Below are 15,612 nucleotides of genomic sequence, written 5' to 3' on the forward strand. Positions count from 1 at the left end.
AGAGCAAAAGTCATTTTATCAGTGTCCACTTAGGAAATAGAAAGCACACGGTAATTCACACAGGGAAAGTTTAACATAAAAAATTACTAACTAGTAACAGGGGACATTCCTCCTAAGGAGTAAAGAAAACTCTAATGAACACAGGAATAGCACATGTACAGAGCAGCTACTCCCTCTAAAGCTAAGGCAGAGAACCAAGGAAGGAACAAATTTGGAAGAGGGCTCTCCCTTCACCCAGGGCTGAGATTCAGACCCCATCGAAAAGGAGTGGCTGTGGCCCACTCGATAGCAGAGAAGTTCCCTGAGATGCGGCAAGCCAGGGCTGGCAGCAGGAAAACAGCCCTCCGGAGTGTCGGCCCTACTTGTTGGGATTCCCACAGAGGTACCAGAGGAATCCACTGGGAAGCTGCCCGCTGGAAAGTGGCAAAACCCACTGAGAAGTCCCCCACATGGTGCCACTGACACTTACTAGGGGTGAGCGCCACTGGGTGTCCTGTGCTCCTGCCCTCCACCCACCACGAGAGCAAGCAGCACAACAGAACCAGGATGAGAATTCCCTTCTTCCTCCAGTGTCTCTCCAGGGCCCCCTATTGACAAAGGAGAAATGTTTACAGGGTCCAGCTTCAAGATTTTAAAAGCAGGGCAAGGAAAGGTGGATCTGGAGATGAGAGGCAGTAAATTGATAACTGGCACAGGCATGTTTAGCATCGAGAAGCTTCTGGGAGCTTCCTACACAAGCTTTTACCTTTCTAAGCATCCCTTCCTTTTCTCCTACCATCCTTTTTTCTCCTTCTAACGAAGACAGTGGATAAGATGACTTTAAGGAGGCTTAACTCACTGTTTGAAATGCAAAGGGAGCAAGATGATATTGTACATAGAAACTTGTAGCAGTTAGTTTTATCTCAGAAGCAGAATGGCTACATATGATACAGCATAAGGGATTTATTATAAGGGGTAGACCTTGCACAAATGTGGCGACTGGTGGAACAATCTCTGCAGGCTGTTGACTCTGCATCTGGTGTTGAGCCTGAACTCACTCTAGGTCTGTCAGATCAGCAGATAAGGAAAGCTGGAAGTAGAGGAGAGCAAGAACAAGCTGGAGTGCGTGAGGAGAAATCGGGACCCATGAGGACAAACACACCCACTTCTGTCTCTTACCGTGTCCAACCTCAATGTTGTGGGTGACCTGCAGGAGAAGCTGGCACCTGTTATCATGAAGCCGTACACACACCTGGCCCAGGACTCAGAAGCTGAAGGAGAAGACCTGGTAGGAGATGGAGTTGCTACAAGCCTGATACACCAAGTAGGTAAACAGCAGATTAGCAACAATTTCCAGAGCATGAAATGTATGACTTATTCACTTCTACCTCTGGACTTCACACAGAATGCTTCTCATGACCGTACAGAACCATACAGGAAAGAGAACTCCAGGAAACATAGTTTCAGCCTAGCTAAGTTGACTTAGTCCTAAGCCAGCACAGAGCAGCAGCAAAACTGCCGGTACAATCTGAGCCTTATTCATAAAGCAATCAGCAAAGCAGTATGAGACACTTGAGGAGTTTAGTGAGGAAGAGAGGCAATGGGAAAGGTGTACCACCTGTTCTCTGATGGATTTTCTCTCTGAAGATTTGTATTTCAGGGAAGAGTGGAAGTATACATTGCAATGTTATAGATCCTGAGTACTGACATATTTAAGTATTATAAAACATAAAGCATAACTGAAGTTTTATTTTCTAGACACAACACTGATAAATTCTCAAAAAATATCAATTTCTTGATAGATCCTTTCAGCCTGCTACTTGTTTTTTTAAGTATTAATTGTCGACTTTATTAATTTTATTAATGAAATATTAATTGATATAATTATACTATACCATAAAAGAAGTAATTATACTATAATTAAAAGTAATTATACTATAAAAGAAGTTATGCACAAGATATAAAGTATTTGAACCAATACAGAAAATTGATGAAAAGTTGAAGTTATCATTTGTCTCCCCATCTTCTCTCATTTAAAAGATCATCAATTTCTCAGGCCAGCCCAGTGGTGTAGTAGTTAGGTTCACAAACTCCACTTTGGTGACCCAGGGTTTGTGGGTTTGGATCCTGGGCACAGACCTACACACCACTCATCAAACCATGCTGTGGCAGTGTCCCACATACAAAATAGAGGGAAGATTGGCACAGATGTTAGCTCAGGGCCAATCTTCCTCACCAAAAAAAAAAGGAGCAGATGGCCCAGTGGTGTAGTGGTTAAGTTCACATGTTCCACTTTGGCGGCCCAGGGTTCACAGGTTCAGATCCCAGGTACAGAACTAGCATTGTTCATCAAGCCATGCTGTGGCAGCATCCCACATAAAATAGAGGAAGATTGGCACAGGTGTTAGCTCAGCAATGACCTTCCTCAAGCAAAAAGAGGAAGATTGGCAACAGATGTTAGCTCAGGGCCTATCTTCCTCACGCACACAAAAAGAGAGATATCATCAATTTCTTTTATGTGTCCCTGAATTTCTTTTAATGTAGGGAACTTTCTGTTTCTTCTTTTGTAATTTTAAGATGCTATGATCATTACAGTACTTGCCAAACTTGGGATTTTGTACCATATTGAGTACATTTAAGTTCCATATTGAAACTTTTGGTCAAGAGATGTGTCCTGGCTTTGTAGTTAGAGCAAAGCTGATTTTTCTGGGAGCACCCTCTGTTGGGCATTGTTCAGAGCCAAAGAACAAGAATTCTTAAGCATAGGACATGCTTATCACCCTTTAGATTTTCAGAGAATTGGGATAGTACAAATAAAATACTGGATTTTTGAGAGGGGCTATAGAAGGGTCTAGAATATAAGTTTGATAAAAAAATTTTTGAGAATCTTTATTTCCACATGACAAGCTTCAAAGTAAATAAACAAATAAATTTAGTTATATAGACAAATGCATTTTGGCTTTGTGTTGTTCAGTATCTGAAATGCCAGCGATCTCTGGGGAAGTGCACTGATTCATGAGTTTTCCCTAACATTTCAAATGATGACACGGTAAGCACTGTTGCCTCATTTCCATGCAGAGGGAGGGGGTCGTGTGTGCCTCTGCATCCTGCTGCTCAAGCCAGCTTCCTTTAGAATCCTTTGGACAATTTGGCTTCAGCTTTGCCCATTTTGAGATTTAATTTTGTGCTGAAAGTTTTTTTGCAAAAGTGATTTACATTTTTAAAGGAGGAAAAAAGACAGTTATGAGTTGTGCAAATAAAATTAAGTGAATTTAAAAATGGACATAGCAAGTTTTGCAACTCTGTTTATCCGATGTTTCAACCAGCTTTTTTCCATGAGGCTGGTTATAATGTCTGAGCGTTGGAAGTTGAATGAAAACAGTGTCTATTATCATGTGAATCTTCTATCTAATCATAATTATTAGTATAATTCATTATTAACTGAACTTTTTTTGATGTGGCATTCAAAAAATGGTTGTTTTGGGAACTTGAAATCCATATATTTCAGTCAATACAGAATAATTCTTAAAATGTGTGTGAATAAATAAGAATGTGTGTAATAGTAACGAGATAGATTAGAGTCTTCCTTCTGTTTTAACCACTTGGTCAAATTTTCATGTTTTATGTTGGCTTTTGATTTATTTCCCCTTTTCTTCATTCTGAGTATGGGACACTGAGGGTTTTGTTACACTTTTCAACTGCCACCATCCTTGTATCCCCTCTTGTCTAGATATGCTACCTTGATCTTTTAGAATCAAGGAATGTGAAAACTCTTAAAAAATTATCAAAATGTTGGAAATAAAAGATTATTGGTTGCCCCTTCAAAGTCATATTAGAGCCCCTACAAGATGTCTGACACTATAGGAGATGTGGCTTTGTTTGGCTTACCGTTTATGAATGAAGGGCAGCAGAATATGCCACCCAAAATATGACTGTCCGGGTTCAGGACGTGCCACCCTAAAGTGTGCCACTGTGGTATTTTGATTTTTTTGAGCCATAGGCACTTGAAGAACAGCAAATACAAGGAAAGGACTTCTCTGAACACCCTTTATCTTCCTAAAGACAAATCCTCCAAGAGGAACTCGGTTGTCATGGATCCCCTCCCAGGAGTTTCATTAATCAGGGAAGATTGACTCCTGTCGCGGGAGAGGGGACTAGAAGTAAACACCACACCCTGACACACTGTCACAAACTATCCCATCTCTCATCTTTTTTTCTAAGGGCCCATTCATCTTTCCTAAAAATCATTTACTCTCCCGTGAGAGGCCACATCCCACTCCCCTTTCCCTATCAATGTCGTTAGTTCTCAATTCTAAGCCCCCGGTGGTACTCATTTTTCCCTGGGCATCCTCCCATATATACATGAGGTATACATATTAACAAACTTCTGTTTTTCTCTTGTTAATCTGTCATTTATTCCAGGGATCTCAGCTAAGAATTCAGAAGGATAGAGGGAAAATTATTTTTCTTCCCCTACACTGTTAATTATGGTCCATACTCTATAAATATGGATATTAATTTGCAGAAGATTGATAAATTATCAATGATTTTTGTTTAGTAAAGATGCAAATTATTTTTTTCCAGCAGAAACAATAATCTCAAATGTTACATTTTATTTGCCTTGATAAGACATTAACAAGTTTTGTAACAAACTTTGCAATCTTATTCCAGCATCCTTTTTTGCACTAACTATATGTATTTACTAGTTTGTTCTATCCTTCTCTGAATCAGCTTTATTATCCTGCTGGATTCCTCAATGAGTTAAATGTCTTAGAAAAATATTCACTCTATATTTATATGAAAGTCATATTTTTCCTTTTTTTGAAAAATATACTTTGACACTCTATTATCTTTTTTTGTTTTTTCACTGCTTGTGAAAATAGAGAACTAGATAGGAGTTAACAAGTGAAGCACTTACTGGTTTCCAGATAAATTACCCCAGTCATTGCCTTTAGATTAGGCTAGTCCTAGTCATTTTCTTGCTCTTTCCCCTTCTTATTTCTCTTAGAGGACTTTGAATCATTTCATTCTTCTTTGTCTTCCATCCCCACCTCCACCCCCACTGTCTTCACCTCTCTTCTTGAGAAAAATCCCCACATATAGCCCTACCCTGATGTCTTAGGTCCTGAAGGTGGTATTTCCTGTGAGGGAATAGAAAGAAATATAGAATCCTGTAAATTCATTATCTGCAAAGAAATTCATTACATCTCCAGGGAAACTTGGAACCAGTAGCCTCAAGCTCTGCCAGGTTTTACGAACAAGTCACCTCAGTTCAATCCTTGGTCAGCATAAAGGAGAATATGGATGGATATAAAACTATTGTTTTAGCTGACACTTTTGTGAAGTGCCTGGCATGGAATCATACAGAAGTTGCCCAAAAACAAGGCGTGACAGAGGAAGAGTTATTTCTTTGGACTTTCACTTGCCATTTGAGAGATTTCCATAATTGTACAGAGATGATTTATTATAGTGTATTCTAATTCTTCATAAAGATTGAGTTATTATAAATTCTTCACAAGTACTTTTTAATCTAAAATACTCTGCAGTCATAAATTTGAGATTAAGTTCTAATATCCTGTTGAAATTACAATGCTCTTTATGAGAAGAACTTTAAATTTGACAAAGGTCTTTACTTGTGAAAATGAAGATGTTCTTAAAGGATTGTTACTGTTACTGTTATTACTGTTATTAGTTTAAAATATGCAAATTAAGAGTCTGTGGTTTAAGTTGCTGTCTTTTTCTGGAGAGGTTCTCTGTTCCTTAGCTGAATCTGAGCTTATTCTTACTTTTTCCCCTCTGCTCTGAGCTTAGTTTGTTTCCTCCACATCTTTGTCACAAATGGAAAGACTGACCAACTTCTACGGTGGCCAGAAGAATCCCGTTCTTTCTCCCATACAGTCTACTCAGATTGTGAAGAGATAATATGAGTCTCCTTACCAACAAATTATTGTCAATAAGACATACAAAAGGCAGGCATGCAACCCTTCAGAAGCTTTTAATCTTGAGAATGAATGGAGCACCTGCACAACAAATGTTCACAGACTAGAGAACAGCGGTGCCTGGACTCTGCAATTTCGTGGACCAGTGACATTTCAGAAGATTGAGACTTGCCAACGTTTTATGTTGCCAAAAATCAAAAGTCAATCTACCTCTTATCTAATAGCATCATCATTTCATAAAAGAAAGGACTTTTGGCACCAAAGTTAGGTAGGTATCTCTAAATAAGTAAAAAGTGAAAACATCAATTTAACTTCATGGAAGAATTCACAGTTGTTCTTGTTTTTCACATTTCTCCAGGGACTAGTGGAAATTTTGGCAGGTGTGACGTTCTCTAGCAGAGTTAACTAAGCGTGTGCACTGTGCTCCTGTGTCTGACTTTGGACAAGTCATTTAACCTCTCTTGGCCTCTGCATGCTCATAAAATAGGAATAATAATAACTTCCTCGTCTTGTTGTCATGGGAATTAAACATAATAACGCGTAGAAAGTGTGTAATGCAATGCCTCATGCAAGTAGATGCTCAATAAATAGTAGCAGTTGTTATGGCTGTTTTCCCCATTTAATTGTCAGAAACAAATCTTATGAGTTATTAACAAGTAGACAAGTTTGGGGTAGAATTTGGAAACAGAACCTTTAAAAATTCTTAAGAATTGAGATCTTTCAAGTGGATTTCAAAATATTTACTGAGCACTTTTTTATGAGCTAGGAGCTGTCTCAAAGATGTTGTTGTGATTAAAAATTAAGCTGAATAATCTTGGAGGTAGAATTCACTTGGAAATACCAGATCATGAAAAAGGATAATAATTCCTACCTAGAGATAAAAGGGTCTTTAAAAAAAAACCTTCGTCTAACCCCTTCATTTTGGAAATGGGGATATGGAGGCCCAGATCAAAATATCTGCTTAATGTCACCTAGGGAGAAGTAGAACGAAGACTAGAGGGCAGGTTTCCTGACATCCCCACCCCTGGCACCGCTGCACCCCTGCCCTGTCCTAGGGGATTGTGCCTCATTGCTGGCAAGAGAAGCAACAGCTGCTGGTGGGAAATGAGGGTCCCCTGCGTCCTCTTGTTAGGGTCTTTGCTGTTGGACTCTGGGTCACTCTTCTGCTCTGCTTGGTGGCAGTGGGTTGTCGTTCTTATGTCCTCCAATCTCCTTTGTAGAGCTAATGTTCAGCCAAAACACCCCAGTACAGACAACCGTTGTTAAAATGTTGGCATACTACTCTACTAGGCCCCTACGTTCCTGGCTACCTGGTCCCTCTCCCAGGAACCCCCAGCCTCCTCATGATTCGGCCTCTAAGGGGTGAATGCTAGCCCTGCAGGGGCCCCCAGCACTGCTGCCAGCTGGTATCTTGTGAGCATCTGTTCTTGGTGCCAGTGGCTGAGCCACACCAGTTGTTAAATATTTTTAATATCTCTTCTGCCCTTTTGAAAATCTGTTGGACTGAAACAACAAATCCATTTTTAGGGCCTGATAAGAGTGTGGGTACCAACAGATAGTGAGGAGGTAGGAAGCCATCAGATCTCAGTCTCTTAATATTTTACATTATTTTTAAATGATTCTGTTGGATAGTTCAACAGGGGTTCACGTTTCCTTCTGCTTTCTACTGTCTTTAGGGTAAAGATCTCTGATTTACCAGGACAAAGGAATTTTGCAAATTCTAAAGGACACACTAGAGGGCAGTGGCCCCATATCCAGACACCTGACAATTCCATTTCCTTTGCATTTCTCTGCCCCTCCTTTGTGTAGGGGAGTGGGAGGGAGTCTCCTCCACATCATACAAATGCCAATCATGTCTGAAGTGTTTTATGAAAACAGATCAGCTACTTGGCAGCACCCTGTCTATCATCCCTTGTAGTTTCTTTTCCTTCTTCCAGTGACTTATCTCAGTGGGGCTTTAATAGTAGAGTTAGTTATTATTAACATTACTAATATCTTAATAACTTTTTCTTTTTTAAAGACAGGGCAAAGGATAGGAGGCATACTTTCCTAATTTGAGAGGTTTTCTATCTTTGCCTCTTTGTATTTGCAAATAAAGACATGAATTAAGAATGAGGAAGAAGAGGGGCCAGCCCAGTGGTGTAGTGGTTAAGTTCGCACAGTCTGCTTCAGCAGCCTGGGTAGCTGAGTTCAGATACAGGTGTGAACCTACTTACCACTCATGAAGCCATGCTGTGGTGGCATCCCACATACAAAATAGAGGAAGATCGGCACACATGTTAGCTCAGGGACAATCTTCCTCACCAAAAAAAAAAAAAAAAAAAAACAGGAAGAAGAAAGGTACAGTGAGGTATTCTTGCATTTTGCTGGTGCAGAGACAAAACCCATTTACAAGTGTCTGCAGAGCCGTCCCCTGCCCCGCGATCACTAAAGAGAATCATGTTTCAGCTCACTCAATTTACCTCTCCTGCCCTCTCCGACACAGGAGAGAGTCCTGCTCACTGGGAGAGAGGCAGAGCTGATCTGTGTAATGAAGAGATGGGCTGGGCTTGAGTGGACTGAGACAGTGAAGCCGCTGGGCGGTGTGTGTGCAGAGGTGCAGTATTGAGGAGAGAAGTTCTCACGCAGCTGAATAGTGTAGTGGAGTTCAAGAGGAAGGCAAAGGGACATTAAGAAGTGTGTCAGTGGATTACTTATGAGTCTACCTTTGATGGAATCTGAGGAACCTAAATACAGGATTTGATTCATTTTTAATTACTTTTGGTTGTTGGACTGTTTCTTTGAAAGGGATAACCCTCTGACACTGGATTATGTGAGTCCCTAGATCTATAAAAGTTGTATGTAGAATGAACTTGCAGGGATTTGTTTTTGAATTTGTGAGATCAATATATATACATACACACACACACATATATATATATATTTAAGTGTTTGCTATGTTTACTCTTAGGCACAGGTGGGAGATAAAATGCTCTTCTTTGGATTCTCCCAGCCAGAGTCCTGGGTGGGAGAAAGGGCACCTGCACCCTCATAACAACCTGTGCTCTGCAACACAGGGACAGGGACTCCCTCTGCATTTCTCTTGGTGTTGCTAAGATTTATTGAGCCTTTACTGTATACTGTGTATTGTCTTAAGTGCTTTGCATGGATTATCTTGCTTAATCCTCACGACACCTTATGCCATACACGTGGTTATGATCCCCGTTTACAGATGAGGAATTGAGGATTAGAGAGCTTGCCTGGAATGAAGCAGTGAGGATGCAGCAGGCTGAGATTTGAGCCTAGGTTTATCTAACTCTGCAGCTTGAGCTTGTAACCATCATTTATGTGCCCCCAGAGGAAGGAGCCGTGTTGCAGGCAGTGCCATTGCAAAATCATCTGTTCTCCTCACCACTCCCACAGGGTGCAGAGCTGTCTCACATACCCTGAAATGGGGATGGGTTCCTGATCTTCCTCCTTCATAGTACGGAAATGATGCCCCGGGTAGTCTCGGGATAGCCTGGACCATCTTACACATGTGCACGCACGTGCACAGACACACACACACACATACACAAACTCACTGGCTGGGTTTTCATTTCTCTGACTTTATATAAGACATTGTCACTCGAGAGTAATTAAAACTCCTGGTGGATTTATACTGGGGCCTTCTGATGTGGTTGCGTACTTACTTATACCGACATGACAGGGAAGATTAGCATTAAATGCTGAGAGAAATGCACCTGCCACTTTGATGCAGTTAGAGGCATCTATCAAAGATGCATTTGGAACTCAGAGACCTCAAGCTAATTGCCAGAAATGCTGCTGACTTTCTTCAGCTAGACTTAAATGTGGAGGGAGAGTCAGTAGTGAGAGAGGAGGACCCTACCTTCACTTGTCGGTAGATTCTTAGGGGCAAGGAGTAATCTCTCCCCCTTCCCCTAGAGACAGAAGCAGGCAGAAGGACTAATGTGTTCCTGTTGTTAATACTACTACTAATTAGTCTCATTGTTAAGTGTTTATCAAGTGTTGGATATTGATGGAGGGCCTTGCCTGTATCATCTCACCTAATCCTTCGGTGGCCAGCCCCTCTTTCATGTCTGACCCTCTCCACCCCTCCTCAACTATCACTTATTGTGCCGTTTGTTTCTCAGCGGTGTGGGGGAATAAGGCACTGCTTATTTGTAAGATTGGCATTCACATAAGCTCACTGCCAGTGACTAAGGGAGAAAAAGATTAGCTGATCTATGAATTATGCTGTCAGTTATACTGCTATTGAGAATAATCATATATTAGTTAGATTTTTTCCATGTTTACAGATGTCAGTATGTTTCAAGCTAAAATAGAATAATAATTAGTAGTAGTCAACTGTCCAAATGTCAACCGCCCCTTTGTCCTCAAATTTCAGTGTCTGTTTGTGCTATCTCTATTTTTTCCCCCATTGCACCCAGAATTGGAACTCAGAGAGAAGAATCTGTGATCACAAGTGAATTGGTGAGCAATGTGGATTTTAGTAAGGGATGAGGACATGGAGATTTTTTTTTTATTATTATTAATGTTATGATAGATTACAACCTTGTGAGATTTCAGTTGTACATTTTTGTTAGTCATGTTGTGGGTACACCACTTCCCCCTGTGTGCCCTCCCCCCACCCCCCCTTTTCCCTGGTAACCGCCGATCAGATCTCCTTATCAATATACTAACTTCCACCTATGAGTGGAGTCATATAGAGTTCGTCTTTCTCTGACTGGCTTATTTCGCTTAACATAATACCCTCGAGGTCCATCCACGTTGTTGTGAATGGGCCAATTTTGTCTTTTTTTATGGCTGAGTAGTATTCCGTTGTGTATATATACCACATCTTCTTTATCCAATCATCAGTTTCTGGGCATGTAGGCTGGTTCCACGTCTTGGCTATTGTAAATAATGCTGCGATGAACATAGGGGTGCAACGGACTCTTGAGATTTCTGATATCAGGTTCTTAGGATAGATACCCAGTAATGGGATGGCTGGGTCATAGGGTATTTCTATTTTTAACTTTTTGAGAAATCTCCATACTGTTTTCCATAGTGGCTGTACCAGTTTGCATTCCCACCAACAGTGTATGAGGGTTCCTTTTTCTCCACATCCTCTCCAACATTTGTCACTCTTGGTTTTGGATGTTTTTGCCAATCTAACGAGTGTAAGGTGATATCTTAGTGTAGTTTTGATTTGCATTTCCCTGATGATTAGCGATGATGAACATTTTTTCATGTGTCTATTGGCCATATTCATATCTTCTTTTGAGAAACGTCTGTTCATCTCCTCTGCCCATTTTTTGATTGGGTTGTTTGTTTTTTTGTTGCTAATCAGTGTGAGTTCTTTGTATATTGTGGAGATTAACCCTTTGTCAGATAAGTGGCTTGAAAATATTTTTTCCCAATTAGTGAGCTGTTTTTTTGTTTCAATCCTGTTTTCCCTTGCCTTGAAGAAGCGCTTTAGTCTGATGAAATCCCATTTGTTTATTCTTTCTATTGTTTCCCTCAACTGAGAAGTTACAGTGTCCGAAAAGATTCTTTTGAAACTGATGTCAAAGAGTGTACTGCCTATATTCTTTCCAAAAGACTTATTGTCTCAGGCCTAATCTTTAGGTCTTTGATCCATTTTGAGTTTATTTTGGTGTGTGGTGAAAAAGAATGGTCAATTTTCAATCTTTTGCATGTGGCTGTCCAGTTTTCCCAGCACCATTTGTTGAAGAGACTTTCTTTTCTCCATTGTAGGCCCTCTGCTCCTTTGTCGAAGATTAGCTGTCCATAGATGTGTGGTTTTATCTCTGGGCTTTCAATTCTGTTCCATTGATCTGTGGACCTGTTTTTGTACCAGTACCATGCTGTTTTGATCACTGTAGCTTTGTAGTATGTTTTGAAATCGGGGATTGTGATTCCGCCGGCTTTGTTTTTGCTCAGGATTGCTTTAGCAATTCGCGGTCTTTTGTTGCCCCACATGAATTTTAGGATTGTTTGTTCAATTTCTGTGAAGAATGTTCTTGGGATTCTGATTGGGATAGCATTGAATCTGTAGATTGCTTTAGGTAGTATGGACATTTTAACTATGTTTATTCTTCCAATCCATGTGCAAGGAATGTCTTTCCATCTCTTTATGTCATCGTCAATTTCTTTCAAGAAAGTCTTGTAGTTTTCATTGTATAGATCCTTCACTTCCTTGGTTAAGTTTATCCCAAGGTATTTTATTCTTTTCGTTGCGATTGTGAATGGGATTGAGTTCTTGAGTTCTTTTTCTGTTAGTTCATTGTTAGTGTATAGAAATGCTACTGATTTATGCACGTTAATTTTATACCCTGCTACTTTGCTGTAGTTGTTGATTATTTCTAATAGTTTTTCTATGGATTCTTTGGGGTTTTCTATATATAAGATCATGTCGTCTGCAAACAGCGAGAGTTTTACTTCTTCGTTACCTATTTGGATTCCTTTTATTTCTTTTTCCTGCCGAATTGCTCTGGCCCGCACCTCCAGTACTATGTTGAATAGGAGTGGTGAAAGTGGGCACCCTTGTCTTGTTCCTGTCCTCAGAGGGATGGCTTTCAGTTTTTGTCCATTGAGTATGATGTTGGCTGTGGGTCTATCATATATGGCCTTTATTATGTTGAGGTACTTTCCTTCTATACCCATTTTACTGAGGGTTTTTATCATAAATGGGTGTTGGATCTTGTCGAATGCTTTCTCTGCATCTATTGAGATGATCATGTGGTTTTTGTTTTTCATTTTGTTGATGTAGTGTATCACGTTGATTGACTTGCGGATGTTGAACCATCCCTGTGTCCCTGGTATAAATCCCACTTGATCATGGTGTATAATCTTTTTGATGTATTGCTGTAATCGGTTTGCCAAAATTTTGTTGAGGATTTTTGCATCTATGTTCATCAGTGATATCGGCCTGTAGTTCTCCTTCTTTGTGTTGTCCTTGTCAGGTTTGGGGATCAGAGTGATGTTGGCTTCATAGAATGTGTTAGGGAGTTCTCCATCTTTCTCAATTTTCTGGAACAGTTTGAGGAGAATAGGTATTAAGTCTTCTTTGAATGTTTGGTAGAATTCTCCAGAGAAGCCGTCTGGTCCTGGACTCTTATTTTTGAGGAGGTTTTTGATTACCGTTTCTATTTCCTTACTTGTGATTGGCCTATTCAGATTCTCCATTTCTTCCTGATTCAGTTTGGGGAGGTTGTAGGAGTCTAGGAATTTGTCCATTTCTTCCAGGTTGTTCAATTTGTTGGCATACAGTTTTTCATAGTATTCTCTTATGATCTCTTGTATTTCATTGGTATCTGTTGTGATTTCTCCTCTGTCATTCCTAATTTTATTAATTTGCGATTTCTCTCTTCTTTTCTTGGTGAGTCTGGCTAGGGGTTTGTCAATTTTGTTAATTCTTTCGAAGAACCAACTCTTTGTTTCATTGATCCTTTCTATTGTCTTTTTTGTTTCAATATCGTTTATTTCTGCTCTTATTTTTATTATTTCCCTCCTTCTACTGACTCTGGGCTTTGTTTGTTCTTCTTTTTCTAGTTCTGTTAGGTGTCGTTTGAGGTTGCTTATGTGAGCTTTTTCTTGTTTAGTGAGGTGAGCCTGTATTGCGATGAATTTCCCTCTTAGGACTGCTTTTGCTGCATCCCAAATGATTTGGTATGTTGTGTTCTCATTTTCATTAGTCTCCAGATAAAATTTGATTTCTTCTTTAATTTCTTCAATGATCCATTGTTTGTTGAGAAGCGTGTTGTTTAGTCTCCACATTTTTGCACCTTTCTCTGCCTTTTTCTTGTAGTTGATTTCAGTTTAATAGCATTATGATCAGAAAAGATGCTTGATATTATTTCAACTCTCTTGTATTTATTGATGTTTGCTTTGGTTCCCAAAATATGGTCAATCCTTGAGAATGTTCCATGTGCACTTGAGAAGAATGTGTAACCTGCTGTTTTTGGATGAAGTGTTCTATATATATCTATTAAGTCCATCTGGTCTAATTTTTCATTTAATTCTATTATTTCCTTGTTGATTTTCTGTCTGGATGTTCTGTCCATTGGTGTTAATGGTGTGTTGAGGTCCCCTACTATTATTGTATTGTTGTTGATGTCTTCTTTTAGTTCTATTAAGAGTTGCTTTACAAATTTTGGTGCTCCTGTGTTGGGTGCATATATATTTATAAGTGTTATGTCTTCTTGGTGGAGACTCCCTTTTATCATTATATGTTGTCCCTCTTTATCTTTCTTTATCTGTTTTGCTTTGAAATCTACCTTGTCTGATATTAGTATAGCGACACCTGCTTTCTTTTGTTCATTATTAGCTTGGAGTACTGTTCTCCATCCCTTCACTCTGAGTCTGTGTTTGTCTTTGGGGCTGAGGTGTGTTTCCTGGAGGCAGCATATTGTTGGATCTTGTTCTTTGATCCATCCTGCCACTCTGTGTCTTTTGATTGGGGAGTTCAATCCATTTACATTTAGAGTGATTATTGAGATGTGGGGGCCTACCACTACCATTTTGTGTCTTGTTTTCCGGTTTTCTTCAATTTCCTTTGTTTCTCGTCCCATGGTTTAATCTGTTCTGATGTAGAGCTGCTACTCTCTGTTGTTGTCCTTCTACTTATCTCCTCTGCTCTTGGTTTTGTAGCCCCTTTCCTTTTTTGGATTTTTCAGGAATGAGGGTTTTCCTGAGGATTTCCTGTAGAGGAGGTTTTGTGGCAATGAACTCCCTTAATTTTTGTTTATCTTGGAAAGTTTTTATTTCTCCATCGTATTTGAAGGATATTTTCGCTGGGTAGAGAATTCTCAGCTGCAGATTTTTGTCCTTCAGATTTTTGAATATATCATTCCACTCTCTTCTAGCCTGTAAAGTTTCTGCTGAGAAATCTGCTGATAGCCTGATGGGGGTTCCTTTGTAGGTTAGTTTCTTTTGCCTGGCTGTCCTTAGTATTTTCTCCTTGTCGTTGACTTTTGCTAGCTTCACTACTATATGCCGTGGAGTTGGTCTTCTTGCATTGATAAAGTTTGGAGATCTATTGGCTTCTGTCACCTGAAGATCCATCTCTCTCACCAGATTTGGGAAGTTCTCAGGCATTATTTCTTTGAATAGGCTTTCTGCCCCTTTCTCCTTCTCTTCTCCCTCTGGTATACCTATAATCCTTACGTTGCATCTCCTAATTGTGTCTGATAATTCTCGGAGAGTTTCTTCATTTCTTTTTAGTCTTGCTTCTCTCTCCTCCTCTGCCTGCAGCAATTCTATATTGCCATCTTCCAGATTGCTAATTCTTTCCTCCATATTATCGGCCCTACTGTTCAGAGCATCTAGATTTTTCTTAATCTCCTCTATTGTGTTCTTCATTTCCAATATTTCTGTTTGGTTCTTCTTTATAGTATCAAACTCTTTTGTGACATAGCTCCTGAACTTGTTGAGTTGTCGGTCAGAATTCTCTCTTAACTCATTGAGTATTTTAATGATGGCTGTTTTGAAGTCATCATCATTTAGGTTATATATCTCATTTTCTTTGGGATTGTTTTCTGTGTATTTGTTACTTTCTTTCTGTTCTGGAGATTTAATGTATTTTTTCATATTGCTTGATGTTGTTGATTTGTGCCTCCGCATGGAGATAGAGTTTAGTTGCTCCTTTCACTTGTTTCAGCTGCTGCGGTGGGGGAGCAGCTGTTTATACTGCACCAACCAGGAACCCTGT

The 15,612-nt window shown here is 39.8% G+C and overlaps 1 protein-coding gene across 3 annotated transcripts in view; it reads left to right on the forward strand.

Annotated features, from left to right (window-relative positions):
* The window catches only part of MCC (MCC regulator of WNT signaling pathway), a 411,658-nt gene that overhangs the window by 110,625 nt on the left and 285,421 nt on the right, over nucleotides 1-15,612 (forward strand). For 2 of the 3 annotated variants that reach the window (XM_046665741.1, XM_046665742.1), the window contains exon 4: nucleotides 1,193-1,303. The exons of the other annotated variant lie outside the window; for it this stretch is intronic. In XM_046665741.1, the coding sequence (XP_046521697.1) occupies nucleotides 1,193-1,303 (111 nt within the window). The remainder of the gene's footprint in view (nucleotides 1-1,192; nucleotides 1,304-15,612) is intronic. 3 annotated transcript variants of the gene reach the window in all.

This window comes from Equus quagga, chromosome 7 (assembly GCF_021613505.1).
Source record: "Equus quagga isolate Etosha38 chromosome 7, UCLA_HA_Equagga_1.0, whole genome shotgun sequence".
NCBI lineage: Eukaryota > Metazoa > Chordata > Mammalia > Perissodactyla > Equidae > Equus > Equus quagga.